Below are 15,438 nucleotides of genomic sequence, written 5' to 3'. Positions count from 1 at the left end.
CTAGAAACCTGGTTAAACTATTATTATGACATCATGGATGAATTCTAGAATATACTATATAGCCTAGAAACCTGGTTAATCTATCATTATGACATCATGGATGAATTATAGAATATACTATATAGCCTAGAAACCTGGTTAAACTATCATTATGACATCATGGATGGCCAGTCCTTGTATTCATAGTGTAGTGAATTCAGGGGATAGCCCTGAGCTGAACTCAAACCTGGTTCCAGCGACTGTCAAGTCAACACCTTATAACTGTTACGCCAAGATGTCTGAACTTCTTGACGAGGTCACTAGGTGTTGGGTTACGGTGGCTACAATAGCTTTCTCTATGAATTTGAGAGGGGTTACATTTCTCAAACCACCATCCCTCGGTTGTTTAACAAACCAAGTCTCAGGGCAGGCATTTTGTTCTGTTTAAATCCTAGGTTGTCCCTTTAAAAAATCCCCATCAACCAATCTGCAGTTTAAACAATAACAAAGCTGTCATTCCACCACTGTTTTGGTAATAAGATGATGGATGGGGCTGGAGAAATGTAACTACTCTCAAATTCATAAACAGACCTATGGATGCAATGACTGACTATCCATGACATCAACATTATATATTTAACCATGTTGAGGCTATACAGTGTTGATTTACATTGTTTCCAGACATTGGAGTTAAACAAGTTTGTTTGGGGTCCTGATGGGGTACAACAGTTGAACTAAGCTCACGAGGCATGTGTTATATTCTTCAAGAATCAATGGCTATAAATAAACCATTTAAAAGTCCAAATATAGATGTAACAATGGCAGATTTCGCCTTTAACACCAAACATCAGTTCAACAACTGCAGAGTTTGTGCCTCTGTACTTAAGACAGTACTTACTAGTGTTAATCAGAGCCCCGTTTCTCAAAACCATCTTACGGCTCAGTTCATCGTTAGAACCATTGGTTGCCTTAAGATGAGTTTGGATAACCGGGACCAGATATCCAGTCTCCTCCTCCTTTTTGGATGTGACAGGCATCTCCCTCTCCTCCTCTTTCAGTCCAAAAAATGCATCCTCCTCTTTCTCTTCCTCCACTGTAACATCCTCCTCCTCTTTCACTCTGAACGAGTCTTCCTCTTCTTTCACTGAAACGTCATTCTCTTCTTCTTTCACTGTAACAGCCTCACCCTTCACTTGTTTTTTTATTGAAACAGCCTCCTCTTCCTCCTCCTCTTTAACGAGAGTTATTTTCTCCGTCCAGCAGACCTCCTCTTCTTTATCAGGAGAAGACAGATAGCTTTTATGAACTCATGGTGTAAAGAGGGTGATGTTGTAGCTATGTTAGCATTAGCTGTTGTTGTTGAAGGAGCTTTCCACACTGGCAGTTCTAAAAGACTCGCAGTTTATATTTCAAAAGTTTATTTTCATTTAAAAGTTTATTATTATATTAAGTTGTTCAAAGATAAGCATGTGTTGATTGATTCGTGTTTAATGAGGGAGAATTTAAAACAAACTTTACACTCACTACATATTTGCATTGAACCATACATCTGACATGGATCATTTTGACCCCAGAGACATATCTTTTATCATAGCCAAAATATGGTTTGTTCAATTCTTCCAATTTTTCATTACTTTGTCAATCAACTTGTTATTTATATATCTAAATCATGGTTTAGTGTTTCTGTATCAATATGGACTTTTAACAAATTCAAATCCTATGGAGTCATTTTGACCCCAGCCAAAAGCACCTTTGTTAAATAGGATGTGTTTGGAAAAAAAAATCAAAACAACATTTTATTGGTCACGTCCACATGTTTGGCAGATGTTATTGCGGGTGTTGTGAAATGCTTGTGGTTTTAGCTCCGACAGTGCAGTAGTATCTAACAAGTAATATCTAACAATTTCACAACATATACCCAATACACACAAATCTAAGTATTCAAATCTAGGTTTCTCTGTAGACATGATCCATCCCACCAGAGGGTGGAGGGGCTCCTGTATCAGTAGTTTTGACCAGATAGACACCTGCAGACACACAGTATAGTGCCTATGCTATAAGGTAGGGTATTAGTATTAGCTATTGGGTGTAGGCTATTAGTATTAGTATTAGCTATATGGTGTAGGGTATTAGTATTAGCTATAGGGTGTAGGGTATTAGTATTAGCTATAGGGTGTAGGCTATTAGGTATTAGTATTAGCTATAAGGTGTAGGGTATTAGTATTAGCTATAGGGTGTAGGGTATTAGTATTAGCTATAGGGTGTAGGCTATTAGGTATTAGTATTAGCTATAAGGTGTAGGGTATTAGTATTAGCTATAGGGTGTAGGGTATTAGTATTAGCTATAGGGTGTAGGGTATTAGTATTAGTATTAGCTATAGGGTGCAGGGTATTAGTATTAGTATCAGCTATAGGGTGCAGGGTATTAGTATTAGTATCAGCTATAGGGTTTAGGGTATTAGTATTAGCTATAGGGTATAGGCTATTAGGTATTAGTATTAGCTATAGGGTGTAGGCTATTAGGTATTAGTATTAGCTATAAGGTGTAGGGTATTAGTATTAGCTATAGGGTGTAGGGTATTAGTATTAGCTATAAGGTGTAGGGTATTAGTATTAGCTATAGGGTGTAGGGTATTGGTATTAGTATTAGCTAATAATGTATTCAGACCCCTTCACTTTTTCCACATTTTGTTACATTACAGCCTTATCCTAAAATGGAAGAGTTTTTTACCCCTCATCAATCTACACAGAGCGCTAAGAACCTTGGCGTGATCCTGGACAACACCCTGTCGTTCTCAACTAACATCAAGGCGGTGGCCCGTTCCTGTAGGTTCATGCTCTACAACATCCGCAGAGTACGACCCTGCCTCACACAGGAAGCGGCGCAGGTCCTAATCCAGGCACTTGTCATCTTCCGTCTGGATTACTGCAACTCGCTGTTGGCTGGGCTCCCTGCCTGTGCCATTAAACCCCTACAACTCATCCAGAACGCCGCAGCCCGTCTGGTGTTCAACCTTCCCAAGTTCTCTCACGTCACCCCGCTCCTCCGCTCTCTCCACTGGCTTCCAGTTGAAGCTCGCATCCGCTACAAGACCATGGTGCTTGCCTACGGAGCTGTGAGGGAACGGCACCTCAGTACCTCCAGGCTCTGATCAGGCCCTACACCCAAACAAGGGCACTGCGTTCATCCACCTCTGGCCTGCTCGCCTCCCTACCACTGAGGAAGTACAGTTCCCGCTCAGCCCAGTCAAAACTGTTCGCTGCTCTGGCTCCCCAATGGTGGAACAAACTCCCTCACGACGCCAGGACAGCGGAGTCAATCACCACCTTCCGGAGACACCTGAAACCCCACCTCTTTAAGGAATACCTAGGATAGGATAAAGTAATCCTTCTCACCCCCCTTAAAAGATTTAGATGCACTATTGTAAAGTGGCTGTTCCACTGGATGTCATAAGGTGAATGCACCAATTTGTAAGTCGCTCTGGATAAGAGCGTCTGCTAAATGACTTAAATGTAATGAAATGAAATCAAATCAAGCTTTATTTATACAGCACATTTCAGACATGGATGCAACACAATGGCTTCACAGGAAAAAAACTAAATGAAAATAAACAAATATTTAGTACACAACAAACAGAAGATTAACAACTGAAAGACTAATGGAAATTCCATTGATTAAAATATTAATTGGATGCAATATCCAACCCAAAATATTAGCTTGTCTGCCCAAGAAGAGGGAAACAAAAGAAAAACCCACACCAAACTTAAAGACAGGAAGTAAACCAAAAAGGTCAAAAAGGTGGTTAAAATAATTTATTACAATCAATACCATTCATACTATTACAAAATCATAATTCTCATTCATTCTTAATTAATTCTATTTACAAAAACATCAAACAAAAACAAACCTCAGGGGAGCATCGTCCCTCCCCGTCATACCTAACCCTTTCCCTATCTCCCCTTCCCTAATCTATCCCCTTACCAAACTCACTCTAACACTCCCAGCCCTAAACCCCCTTTCCACCTCTCCCGTGCCGCATGCTTCCCCCACTTCCTCTCCTCCCTCTTCATCCTCCCCCTCAAATCACCTTCCACCCTTCTCACTATCCCTTCCACCCCCCAATCTCTCCCTGTCTTCTTCCTGGCTTCCCACAGTCCCTTTTTAAAGAGACTCATGAGAAGCCAGAGCAGAAACCTGTCCCTATCCGTTCCCTTTGCTCTCCCTACGCCTCTCTCTAGCCTAGCCCATGTCCAAACAAAATCACTCCTAACCACACCTAGCATCACCCGTGCCCTAGCCCAGACTAGTCCGGCAAAGGCACAGTCCCAGAAGGCATGGCGCACAGTCTCCTCCCTGCCACAAGAGGATCTTGGACAGGTGGGGGATTGCAACAAACTATACCGGTACAAGATGGAAAGTACCGGCAAACGCTTATGAAGGCTCAACCACCAGGTCCTTGAGCCCGTTGTCCAGGCCCCGCGCCTGCACTCCCTCCCAGACCACTGACGAGATGCCCGCTACGGGCGCAGGACTCCCTGCCTGCCTGACCTCCTCGTACAGGTGCCTGTGGTCTAAACCTACTCGGGCAACTTCAACCTCGGGGTGCGCACGCAGCCACTTGGCCGCATGACCAAAGTGCCACGGCAGCTGTTCCGCCCGAGGACCCGAGTTAGACCACACCATTACGCTTCTCGCCTGATACGAGAAGAACACCCGCAGGAGGTAACCGGACGGGTGTATCACTGGCTGAGCAAGCTCCGCTAACAAGAAAGAAACAAAAATTGAGTCCAGCTTGAGGGGGAAATGTGGTACCCCCCTACCTCCCTCCCTGATGGGACAGATCATGCGTGCCCTGGCGACCCACTCGCACCTGCCACTCCACATAAACTGAAACACAAGCCTCACTAGAGGCCTCCTCAGACAGGCCGGCAATGGGTAGATGTATGCCAAATACAAAAGAGACGGCAACACATCCACCTTTAGGACCAGGACTTTGCCCATAAAAGACAAATACCTAGCCTTCCACATTGCTAGTTTCCTCTGTACCACTGCGATACGCATGTTCCAGTTTAGCGTCGCTGAGCCGGAGGTCTCAAAATGAACCCCGAGAATCCTCAGGGCCCCTTCGCAGAGAGATAACCCCCCAGGCACATCCGTTCTACCGCGCCATCTTCCGAAAAACTTGACGGAAGACTTTGCATGGTTCAGAACTGCTCCCGACGCTCGGGTGAAATCCCCAAAGATGGCAAGGGACCTTGTCAGGCACGAGTCCTTGCACAACAGCAAGGAAGTGTCGTCGGCGTACTGCGTCATCTTAACACGCAGCCCACCACTTCCAGGGATCAACAAGCCTTCCACCCCTGTGTCTGCCCTAATGGCAGCCCCCAGAGGCTCCATGTACAGAACGAAGAGGAGAGCCGAGAGTGGGCATCCCTGCCTGACCCCAGACGAGAGGTCAAAAACGTCACCTAAGTGACTATTTACACTAACTCGACACCCCGCTCCGACATATAAAGTACGGATCCATCCTATAAACTTCTCCCCAAATCCTAATCTACCTAACACCCTGAATAGAAAATATCTATTCACGCGATCAAAAGCTTTCGCCTGATCTAGCGCTGCTACCATTAAAGGCAGCCCTCTATCTTCAACCCAAGCGATGGAATCCCTGATCAACTGTAGGTTCCATCTTATAGAGCGGCCCTCTACCCCGCACGTCTGATCCTCGTGGACGACGTAGGGAAGGGCTGTGCGCAACCGGTCTGCTAAAACCTTTGCAAGAATCTTGTAATCTATACGCACAGCATGGTCAATGGCCGCCAGTTGCCAAGGTCAGTTGCTTCCCCCTTCTTATAAAGAAATGACAGCACACCAACAGCCATTGATCCCCCCGGGACCCCCGTCTCAAGGATGGCCTTCAAGACTTCGAGAACCACTGGTCCAAGTATACCCCAAAACTTGAGGTAAAACTCAGCCGGCAGCCCATCCATCCCAGGCACCTTCCCTTTTCCCATCCTCCTAAGAGCGCTCTCAACCTCTTCTAGTGAGATCTGGGCCTCCATCACGTCTCTAATGTCCTCTGGCAACCGCCGGGACAAGTGTTCTAAAAACAAGTTTCCCTGCCCTACATCTATTTCCCTTTCCTTAAATAAACATTGGAAATGATCAGTTGTCACCCTGACCATTTCCTCTGGTTTACTTACTATACTACCATTTTCTTCCCTAACTCCATGCATTACCTTCCTACTCTGCCTGGCCCTAACCGACTTAAAGAACATAGCGGAACAAGTCTCATTATGTTCTAGAAAGCCACTATGCGCACGCTCCAGGAAAGCTCGAGCCTTCTGCTCCTGCAGCTCCCTGAGCTGCGCCTTTAGGGCTGCGAATCTCTCCCAGTCAATCGACCCGCCGAGGTTGCCTCCCTCGTACTCGAGTTCAATTAACCTTTGGATACGATCCACCTCCCTCCTTTCCTCCCTTTTTTTCCTTCTACAATATCCTATTATAAAAGCCCTTATCCTCCCCTTAACTAAATCCCACCACTCTAACACCCCCTCGCACATGGACTGGAGGCCGTCAAGCCTCCGAAAGAAACAAAAAAATGCGTCAACGAAAGCCTGCTCCTCCAGTATATCCCGATCTAACTTCCAGTACCCCCTACCGAAGAGGCAGACTGGCGACCCCACCTGCAGGAACACCCACGTCGTGATCCGTGAAGAAAACAGGCAACAGCCGCCCAGACAACTGACCCAAAGACCTGGATACAAAAATGTAGTCGAGCCTCCGCGCAACCCCCCTGGAGTTGCGCCATGTAGGACCGACCATTGCCGGAGTAGTGTGCAGGCCACCATCAACCAGACCATGGCAAGCCATTAGCCCAGAGATGGCACCTGCACTGCTATCACCGCCTACCCCTAAATCTATATTAAAGTCTCCTCCTATCACCAAGTGCCTGTTTGTAACACAGGGGCGCCAGACAGTCCACCATCTCCCTCCTGTCTGCCGCCACCTGTGGCCCATACACCCCAATTAACCTATATCTAGCTTCTCTAAACTTAACATCCATCCCCAAAACTCTACCCTGCATTATTACAAAAGTGTTCTCTATTTTAACCTCTCTATGCCCACACAAAATCCCTACTCCTGTTGAGTGCACCCCTCCTATGCCCCAAAAAGATTCCCCCTTATCCCACTCCCTCTTAAATCTACACACATCCCCACCATCCCTCAGGTGAACCTCCTGTAAAAAACAGAAATCAAACCCCACACCCTCTAAATAACAAAAAACCGCCCTCCTTTTAACATTATTCCTTAACCCCCTAACATTTAGACTAAAAAAGGAAACAGAACTATTCATTTAATTATTAACAACAAATAAAACCCCCAAAAACCAAAGAAAAAAACAGGAGACTCACCCGATGCTCCCCTGGTCCATCTCCACCGGCGGGGACGTCCTCTCCTCACGTCCTCCATCCCAACCCATGACCCAGGCAGTGTGTTGGGTCCTCCCTCCCCACCCACCATCCCCCCCTCCCTGTTTGCCTCGGGGCTGCATGTAGGGGACCCCATCTCCTCAAACAGGAGTTGGGATCCCTCTAGCAAACAGCCCACCGACCCCTCACTGGAGTCATCCACTAAAATGCAAGGGGCTGAGGCAAACCGGGAGGACAAATTACCCCCTCACTTCCTGCCAAGCTCCCCCTCTTCATCCCTTTCTTCTTTGGTGAAGGAGGTAGCGGGGAGACACAACGTCCCATCCCCGCTAACTCCTCCACCAAATCCCTCATTTCGACCTCGAGGAAGCCTGGCAGGCTGTCCCCCACTCCTTTCCCCCATCTCCCCTCCCACCCCATCTCCACACCTCCCTCCGTCCCCGTCACTGTCCCACTCTCCCTCTTCTCCGCTCCTTCCCGTTCTTCCGCCTTCTTTTTCTTCTCTCCTTCTTTTTCCTTCTTTCCATCTTCACTCCTCTTTCTTCTCGCCTCTTCCTTCTTCCCTTCTTCGTCCTTCTCCGTCCTTTCCCCTGTGCCATCCGTACAATCCGCACGCGTCCTTTCTTTTCTCCCCCCATCCCCCGCTCCCCCCCCAGCTGCAGACGCGTATGACCTGTGACGAGCCAGGCAATCACGCCACAGGTGTTCTCTGGAGCCACACCCGTGGCAAGCCTTGGGCTCGTCACACTCCCTGGCCGTAGGCCATACAACGCCTGCAGAATGGGGGCTGACGTGCATAGTAGAGTGTTCCCCTGTCAGCCCCCAGGGAGAACATCGCCGGAGGATGGAGGTAGCCATCCACACTCTTCGGGGACTCCCTGAGTAACGCCTGGAAACCTCTCTTTCCGTTCCAGAAACCCAGGGAGTCCCTGAGGTACCTCGCTGAGGAGACATTGTCCATGTACCTCCCCAGAAAGGCCCTCACCTCTTCATCTTTCACATGCGGATTGTACATGGTTACGGTGACCACCCTGAAGTTGTTCTTCGCCAGGCTGGTCACCGCATAATGGCACAGGGGTCCCGTTTTCTCCGCTTCCTTTGCCATCTTCATTACTTCGTCATGTTTTTCTTCTTTGTGAAACGTCACATCGAAAGCCTTCTCATTCGGGTTCCCTTGAAGGCAGAGCACTTCCTTCACCTCTATCCTGAGGCATCCCATCAAAATGATCCTTCCAAATGTCTCTCTACTCCACGGCTCCATCTCCTTTACAGTCCAGGCAAATCGTAAGGTATTTGCCATACCAATCCCCGGAAACTATCTTGTTTGCTTGTATTGATTCATTTAAAAAAATAAGCTCTCTTCAGAAAGAAGCTTCAACCTGAAATGAAAAACATCTTTAATAGAAAACGGTGGAGCAACTAAAGGTGTTGACTCTCCACATCTATCTAGACAACTAGAGCACTGGACCAGACACTCTTAAATAGCACCTGGACCAGCTCAGGTGAAACACCTTCCCACTAACAAGATGGACAAGCCATACTGACTAACAAGGTGACACCAATCAGTGCTAACGAGCTACACGTGCAAAAGTCCAACCTCAAAACATAAATGGAAAAACCAAAGCCTTGTACACCTTCCCCCTTAAGACAACAAATATATCCTATATTTTTGTTGGACAAGTTTGCTCACCACCAACAGAAAACAACTTCCATTTCACATTATAATCAACTACAGTGCTTCACATTCACCAATATAAACATGGTGTCTACTGGCTGTCAACAATTAAAAACAAGAAAAAAACACCTATTCCTAAATAATAATAAACAATCGTATTATTTATTTTCTATAGAATCCTAAAACTCACTAGCTTCGAGAACTCTCGTCCCCTTGGAATGAGCCCAAACAAAACTCAAATCAAATTGTATTAGTCACATGCGCCGAATACAACAGTGAAATGCTTTCTTACGAGCCCCTAACCAACAGTGCAGTTTCAATACGGAAAAGAATAAGAGATAAAACTCCAAATAAATTGTGATCATGGTAACACACTGGCTAAATGCAAAACACAAATATTTTTGACTGCCCACCCCAGAGATAATCAGCAACCAAGTTGTCCTTGCCATGGACATGTCTGATGTCTAGAGGAAACCCCTGCGATATCCGTAGTAACTTTCCACCTCACTGCGGAGCTTCTCTCTCTTTTCAGGGTTCACTCAATAGGCATGTTGTTGGATCGGGGCCCAGTCCCCAATGTCATGCTTTAGTACATTTGGGTTGGCACATGTGAGAATTAACCCTGATGTTCTAAAAGCAGGGCAACAATGTCAATATAATTGTACCAAAAAATTGTCAGTTGGTTGCATGAATAAATATCACTACCAAATGTTACATGAAATGTAAATATGAAATATTTGATTGCATAGTCTTATTTTCAACATCTTTTCAATTACATTTTGCTTGGTGGGATAGCCCAATGTCAAAACAGTTTTAACGTGTCCAAATCAATAACCAATATGCAGAAACAGTTTGGGATAAATTGAAAACCTAACATGTGCTATATACACAAACACCTGCCACAACAATCGTATTACTTGTATTTTTTAAAACAAGCTCCTTATAAACTGCACAAGCACCAAAAACGCTGTTGTTTTGACAAGTAGCAATAAATCACTGATATCGATTAGGGGGGAAATTAGGTTGTACGTGCTGTTGAAACTGACACAACAAAAACAAACACATGGAAATGGGAGATATATTTTACCTCACTGGTTAAAGGACACCCTGGAGAAGAGCCAGCTACATTTGGGAGTGGTGCATTTAAATTTAGGGGTCGCTAAACAAGGGAATGCAATAAGTATTTGTCATCACTCATCGATATCATGCTAAAATCAATTGTGCGAGGAGAGAGATGAGGTTGCACGTCCTGTTAAAACTAACAGATCAAAAAGGGAGTTTTTCCTAGCCACCGTGCTTCGACACCAGCATTGCTTGCTGTTTGGGGTTTTAGGCTGGGTTTCTGTACAGCACTTTCAGATATCAGCTGATGTAAGAAGGGCTATATAAATACATTTGAACAATTTTTTTGGTTTGTCAATTTTTGTTAAATCACATAAATAGTACTCTTCCATTTCAGAGCCTGGATTTTTCCTGAGGCTAATATCCATATCATGTTGAAATCAATTCATAAGGGGGGCAACATTTAGGGTTCTACATTGTGACATCATTATAATACCCCAACTACAATGTTAAAACATTCTACATTGGGACATGAATTCATTGAAATCATGAAACAACTCCTTCATGTGTGTACTTTCTAATATTTGATCAGAGATCTTTTATAAGACTATCTCTGGTCACAGCTATAAGATTTCTCTCCTGTGTGTTTTCGCTGGTGTACTGTCAGAGAGCTAGATGTAGTAAAACTCCTCCCACATTGACCACAGATATAGGATTTCTCTCCCGTGTGTGTTCTCTGGTGTAACGTCCGCTGGTTAGATGTAACAAAACTCTTCCCACATTGATCACAGCTATAAGGTTTCTCTCCTGTGTGTTTTCTCTGGTGTACTGTCAGAGAGCTAGATGTAGTAAAATTCCTCCCACATTGAGCACAGCTATAAGGTTTCTCTCCTGTGTGTGTTCTCTGGTGTAATGTCAGCTGGTCAGATCTAACAAAACTCTTCCCACATTGACCACAGATATAGGATTTCTCTCCTGTGTGTGTTCTCTGGTGTAACATCAGCTGGTTAGATGTAACAAAACTCTTCCCACATTGATCACAGCTATAAGGTTTCTCTCCTGTGTGTGTTCTCTGGTGTTGAGTCAGATGGCAAGATTGAACATAACTCTTCCCACATTGATCGCAGTTATAAGGTTTCTCTCCTGTGTGTGTTCTCTGGTGTAGAGTCAGATAGCCAGATGCAGCAAATCTCTTCCCACATTGATCACAGCTATAAGGTTTCTCTCCTGTGTGAATTCTCTGGTGTAGAGTCAGAGAGCCAGATGCAGCAAATCTCTTCCCACATTGATCACAGCTACAAGATTTCTTTCCAGTGTGTATTCTCTGGTGCACTGTCAGATCTCCGGATTGAATAAAACTCTTCCCACATTGATCACAACTATAAGGTTTCTCTCCTGTGTGTGTTCTATGGTGTATAGTCAGCGAGCCAGATGTAGCAAATCTCTTCCCACATTGACCACAGCTATAAGGTTTCTCTCCTGTGTGTGTTCTCTGGTGTATAGTCAGAGAGCCAGATGCAGCAAATCTCTTCCCACATTGATCACATATATAAGGTTTCTCTCCTGTGTGAATTCTCTGGTGTAGAGTCAAATGGCTAGATTGAACATAACTCTTTCCACATTGACCACAGCTATAAGGCTTCTCTCCTGTGTGTATTCTCTGGTGCACTGTCAGATCTCCAGATTGACTAAAACTCTTCCCACATTGATCACAGCTATAAGGTTTCTCTCCTGTGTGTGTTCTATGGTGTATAGTCAGTGAGCCAGATGAAGCATATCTCTTCCCACATTGACCACAGCTATAAGATTTCTCTCCTGTGTGTGTTCTCTGGTGAATTTTAATGCCTGATGAGGTGGATTTCTTCCCATAGTCAGAGCAGCAGTGAGTTCCCTTCCCTGTGGATCTCTGCAGGTGTTTCTTGAGGTGTTCTGATCTGGAGAGACTCTTCTCTGCCTCTTCAGCATCATGAGGTTGTTGAGGCTCCTCAGAGGATCCACGATAGTCCCATATCTCTCCTGTGTGAACAACAAAGTCAGACAGATGATTAAAGGACCACAACAGCAGAAATCCACTGTAAAAGGTGATGCCAACAGCTTAGCCATGATGTTGTACAATAATTGACGTCTGTAATTAATGTTAAAATTATTTGACATTTGTCTTAAAATGAGCAACAGTCGAATTTTGTCTTGTTTTCACATTAGTAGTAACATCGATGATTGTAGGCTAGAAATAAGTTATTTATGTTGTTGAAACTCTAAGCAGTGTGCCAGACGACTTTTGGTCTCCAATATAGGCCCCTTTCTGTGTTTAATAAAATTGCGGCATGAGGACAATGCACATACAATTTGATTGCAGAAACTCCTCCCTGCTAATAAGGAAACCGCTAGTTATGGATGTAGTATATCTGGCTGCAGAAACTCCTCCCTGCTAATGAGGAAATCACTAGTTACGGACGTAGTATATCTGCCTGGAGCAAAAATGGTGAGCAAAGATTTGAGTATTTCACAGTGCATTCTGAATGTGAATATGGGAAAACTCAGGAGAGTAACCTCCATGTCCAGGTTGCTTATGAGTGCATTTCACAAGACTTTGGATTATAATTGTAAGGCTTGTTTGAATTTCCTGCTTAATATAATGTTTGTGTCATCGCAAATCAACCGCTTTGCATTTAAAAAACACTTCAACCAGTAAAATGCCCTTTGTCTAGCTTTTCCATCAACCTGACAATGAGGATTAGTACACTTTTAGCCAAATTGGCCAATAACTTCACCTAACAACAAGTATACCTATGTAATGAACAAATAAGCAATTTGGTTGTTGTTGCATGACACACAGTGTACTCTAGGACACATAACAACAACATAGACCTACTGTAGGACCCATAACGTCACCTAACAACAACATAGACCTACTGTTGGACCCATAACTTCACTTAACACAGACCTACTGTAGGACCCATAACATCACCTAACAACAACATAGACCTACTGTAGGACCCATAACATCACCTAACATAGACCTACTGTAGGACCAACAACTTCACCGAACAACAAATATAGGAAAATAGCTCTGTGTGTTGTATAATAGCGTATCCATCAATGGATGTGCTGATGATGATGTGCAAGTAGAAATACTGGTGTGCAAAAGAGTTTAAAAAAGTAAAAAACATGGGATGAGGTAGGCTTCGCGTTCCTAGGGCTATTTACAGATGGGCTGTGTACAGCTGCAGCGATCGGTAAGCTGCTCAGATAGTTGATGCTTAAAGTTAGTGAGGGAGATTTTAGTCTCCAACTTCAGCTATTTTTGCAATTCGTTCCAGGCATTGGCAGGAGAGAACTGGAAGGAAAGGCAGACAAAGTAGGTGTGGCGCACAATTGGCCCAGCGTCGTCCGGGGTAGGCAGTCACTGTAAATAAGAATTTGTTCTTAACTGACTTGCCTAGTTAAATAAAGGTTACATTTAAATCAAATAAAAAAATAGTGTTTCATGACAAACCATTTTTTACAAATCCGTCAAGGCACAAACTTTGAGAAGGGTTTAAAGCAAAGGTTTCAAACCAATTCATGACTGTAATTGAATCTAAGTATGTCTTGCCTTTAATGTTATGGCATGAAAACAAATTGGCTGAATATCATACAATGACTTATCAACAGCTCTAATAATTTGCCCCCACAGGAAATCTTCACTGGCAATTATAGAATATACCATATAGCCTCAAAATCGGTTTAAAACGATAATTTTTACCTCATGGATGGCCAGTCCTTGTATTCATAGTGTAGTGAATTCAGGGGACAGCCCTGAGCTGCTCAAACCTGGGTCCAGCGACTGTCAAGTCAACACCTTATAACTGTTACAGCCAAGATTTCTGAACTTCTTGACGAGGTGTTGGGTTACGGTTGCTACGATAGCTTCCTCTATGAATTTGAGAGTGGTTAAAAGCTTATTTGGGGTTCAGTTGAAATAAGCTCATGAGGCATGCGTTATATTCTTCCAAGAATCATTGGCTATAAATAAATAATTTAAAAGTCACAATATGGATGTATCAATTGCAGATTTCCCCTTTAACACCAAACATCAGTTCAACAACTGCAGAGGTTGTGCCTCTGTTTCTAAGACAGTACTTACTAGTGTTAATCAGGGAACGGTTTCTCAAAACCATCCTATGGCTAAATGCATCGTTAGAACCATTGGATGCCTTAAGATGCGTTTGGGAAACCGGGACCAGATATCCATGTTCCTCCTCTTCTTCCTCCTCCTCCTCCTTTTTCGATGTAACAGTTATCTCTCCCTCTTCTTTCACTCCATAAACTGCATCCTCCTCTCCTTTTACTGTAACATCCCCCTCCTCTTTTTCTCTGAACGCGTCTTCCTCTTCTTTCACAGTAACGGCCTCACCCTCTACTTCTTGTTTTACTGTGATATCCTCCTCTCCTTTAGCAGGGGAGTGGCTTAGTGACCGCATGGTCGGGGATGTTAGCTAGGCTAATGCTAACAACCAGCCCGCTAGCTGACTAATAACAACACCGTAAATATGAAATTAAATCGGTTAACTAACTAGACGATAGAAGTGGGTTTAAAACACAGTGGCTAATATACACTAAAGCACTAAAGCGTCTAAAGAGCTATATTGGTTCAGCTATTTTGTCTAGCAAGCTACCGAGATGTCTATCTGTTGTTGCTGCTGTTGAAAGAAGCGTTCCGTCCACTAGATTATACGTCCCACTACCAGCATAACCTTAAATTCCCAGACCGCCATCTGCTGACTGGAAAGGGTAACGCAGTTGAGTGTTAAAGTGTAGGGAGCATTAGTTTTTACTAACCAGTGTAACAATACAGTCTGGTTAAAGACTTAGTAAGCTAGTTGTAGTCACGATATGGTTACCTATGAGTACAAACAGTTATGTTTTTGCGTTATTACATATTTTTTAACTGATTTCGGGAAATCTTATAAACTTACCCACAATGCACTATTTCACAAGGTCATATGGATGATCTACTCTGTGCTACTGAGTTTGAATGCCAGTGTAACGGTGTAATGAAGCTACATGTTTTAAATATATTTAACCTTTATTTAACTAGGAAAGTCAGTTAAGAACAAATTATTATTTACATTGACGGCCGACAACGGCCAAACCCTAACCCAGACTATGCTGGGCCAATTGTGCCATGTCCCATGGGACTCCCAATCACGGCCTGTTATGATGATACAGCCTGGATTTGAACCAGGGTCTGTAGTGACGCCTCGAGCACCGAGATTCCATACCTTAGACCGCTGCGCTGCTTGTGT

The 15,438-nt window shown here is 44.1% G+C and overlaps 1 protein-coding gene and 1 pseudogene across 1 annotated transcript; both read right to left on the bottom strand.

Moving 5' to 3' along the window:
- The window catches only part of LOC127908947 (oocyte zinc finger protein XlCOF22-like), a 37,292-nt pseudogene extending 28,768 nt beyond the window's left edge, over positions 1–8,524 (bottom strand).
- Positions 8,525–10,607: 2,083 nt separating this feature from the next.
- Positions 10,608–14,869, bottom strand: LOC118397044 (zinc finger protein 883-like). Its single transcript, XM_035791451.2, has 2 exons — positions 14,277–14,869; positions 10,608–12,166 (listed from the first exon to the last, which is right to left on the bottom strand). The coding sequence occupies exons 1-2, from the start codon at positions 14,611–14,613 to the stop codon at positions 10,758–10,760; spliced, it is 1,746 nt and encodes a 581-aa protein (XP_035647344.2). The 5' UTR covers positions 14,614–14,869; the 3' UTR covers positions 10,608–10,757.
- Positions 14,870–15,438: the final 569 nt, after the last annotated feature.

This window comes from Oncorhynchus keta, chromosome 18 (assembly GCF_023373465.1).
Source record: "Oncorhynchus keta strain PuntledgeMale-10-30-2019 chromosome 18, Oket_V2, whole genome shotgun sequence".
NCBI classification, from domain to species: domain Eukaryota; kingdom Metazoa; phylum Chordata; class Actinopteri; order Salmoniformes; family Salmonidae; genus Oncorhynchus; species Oncorhynchus keta.
This window is presented reverse-complemented; position numbering and strand designations above follow the sequence as displayed.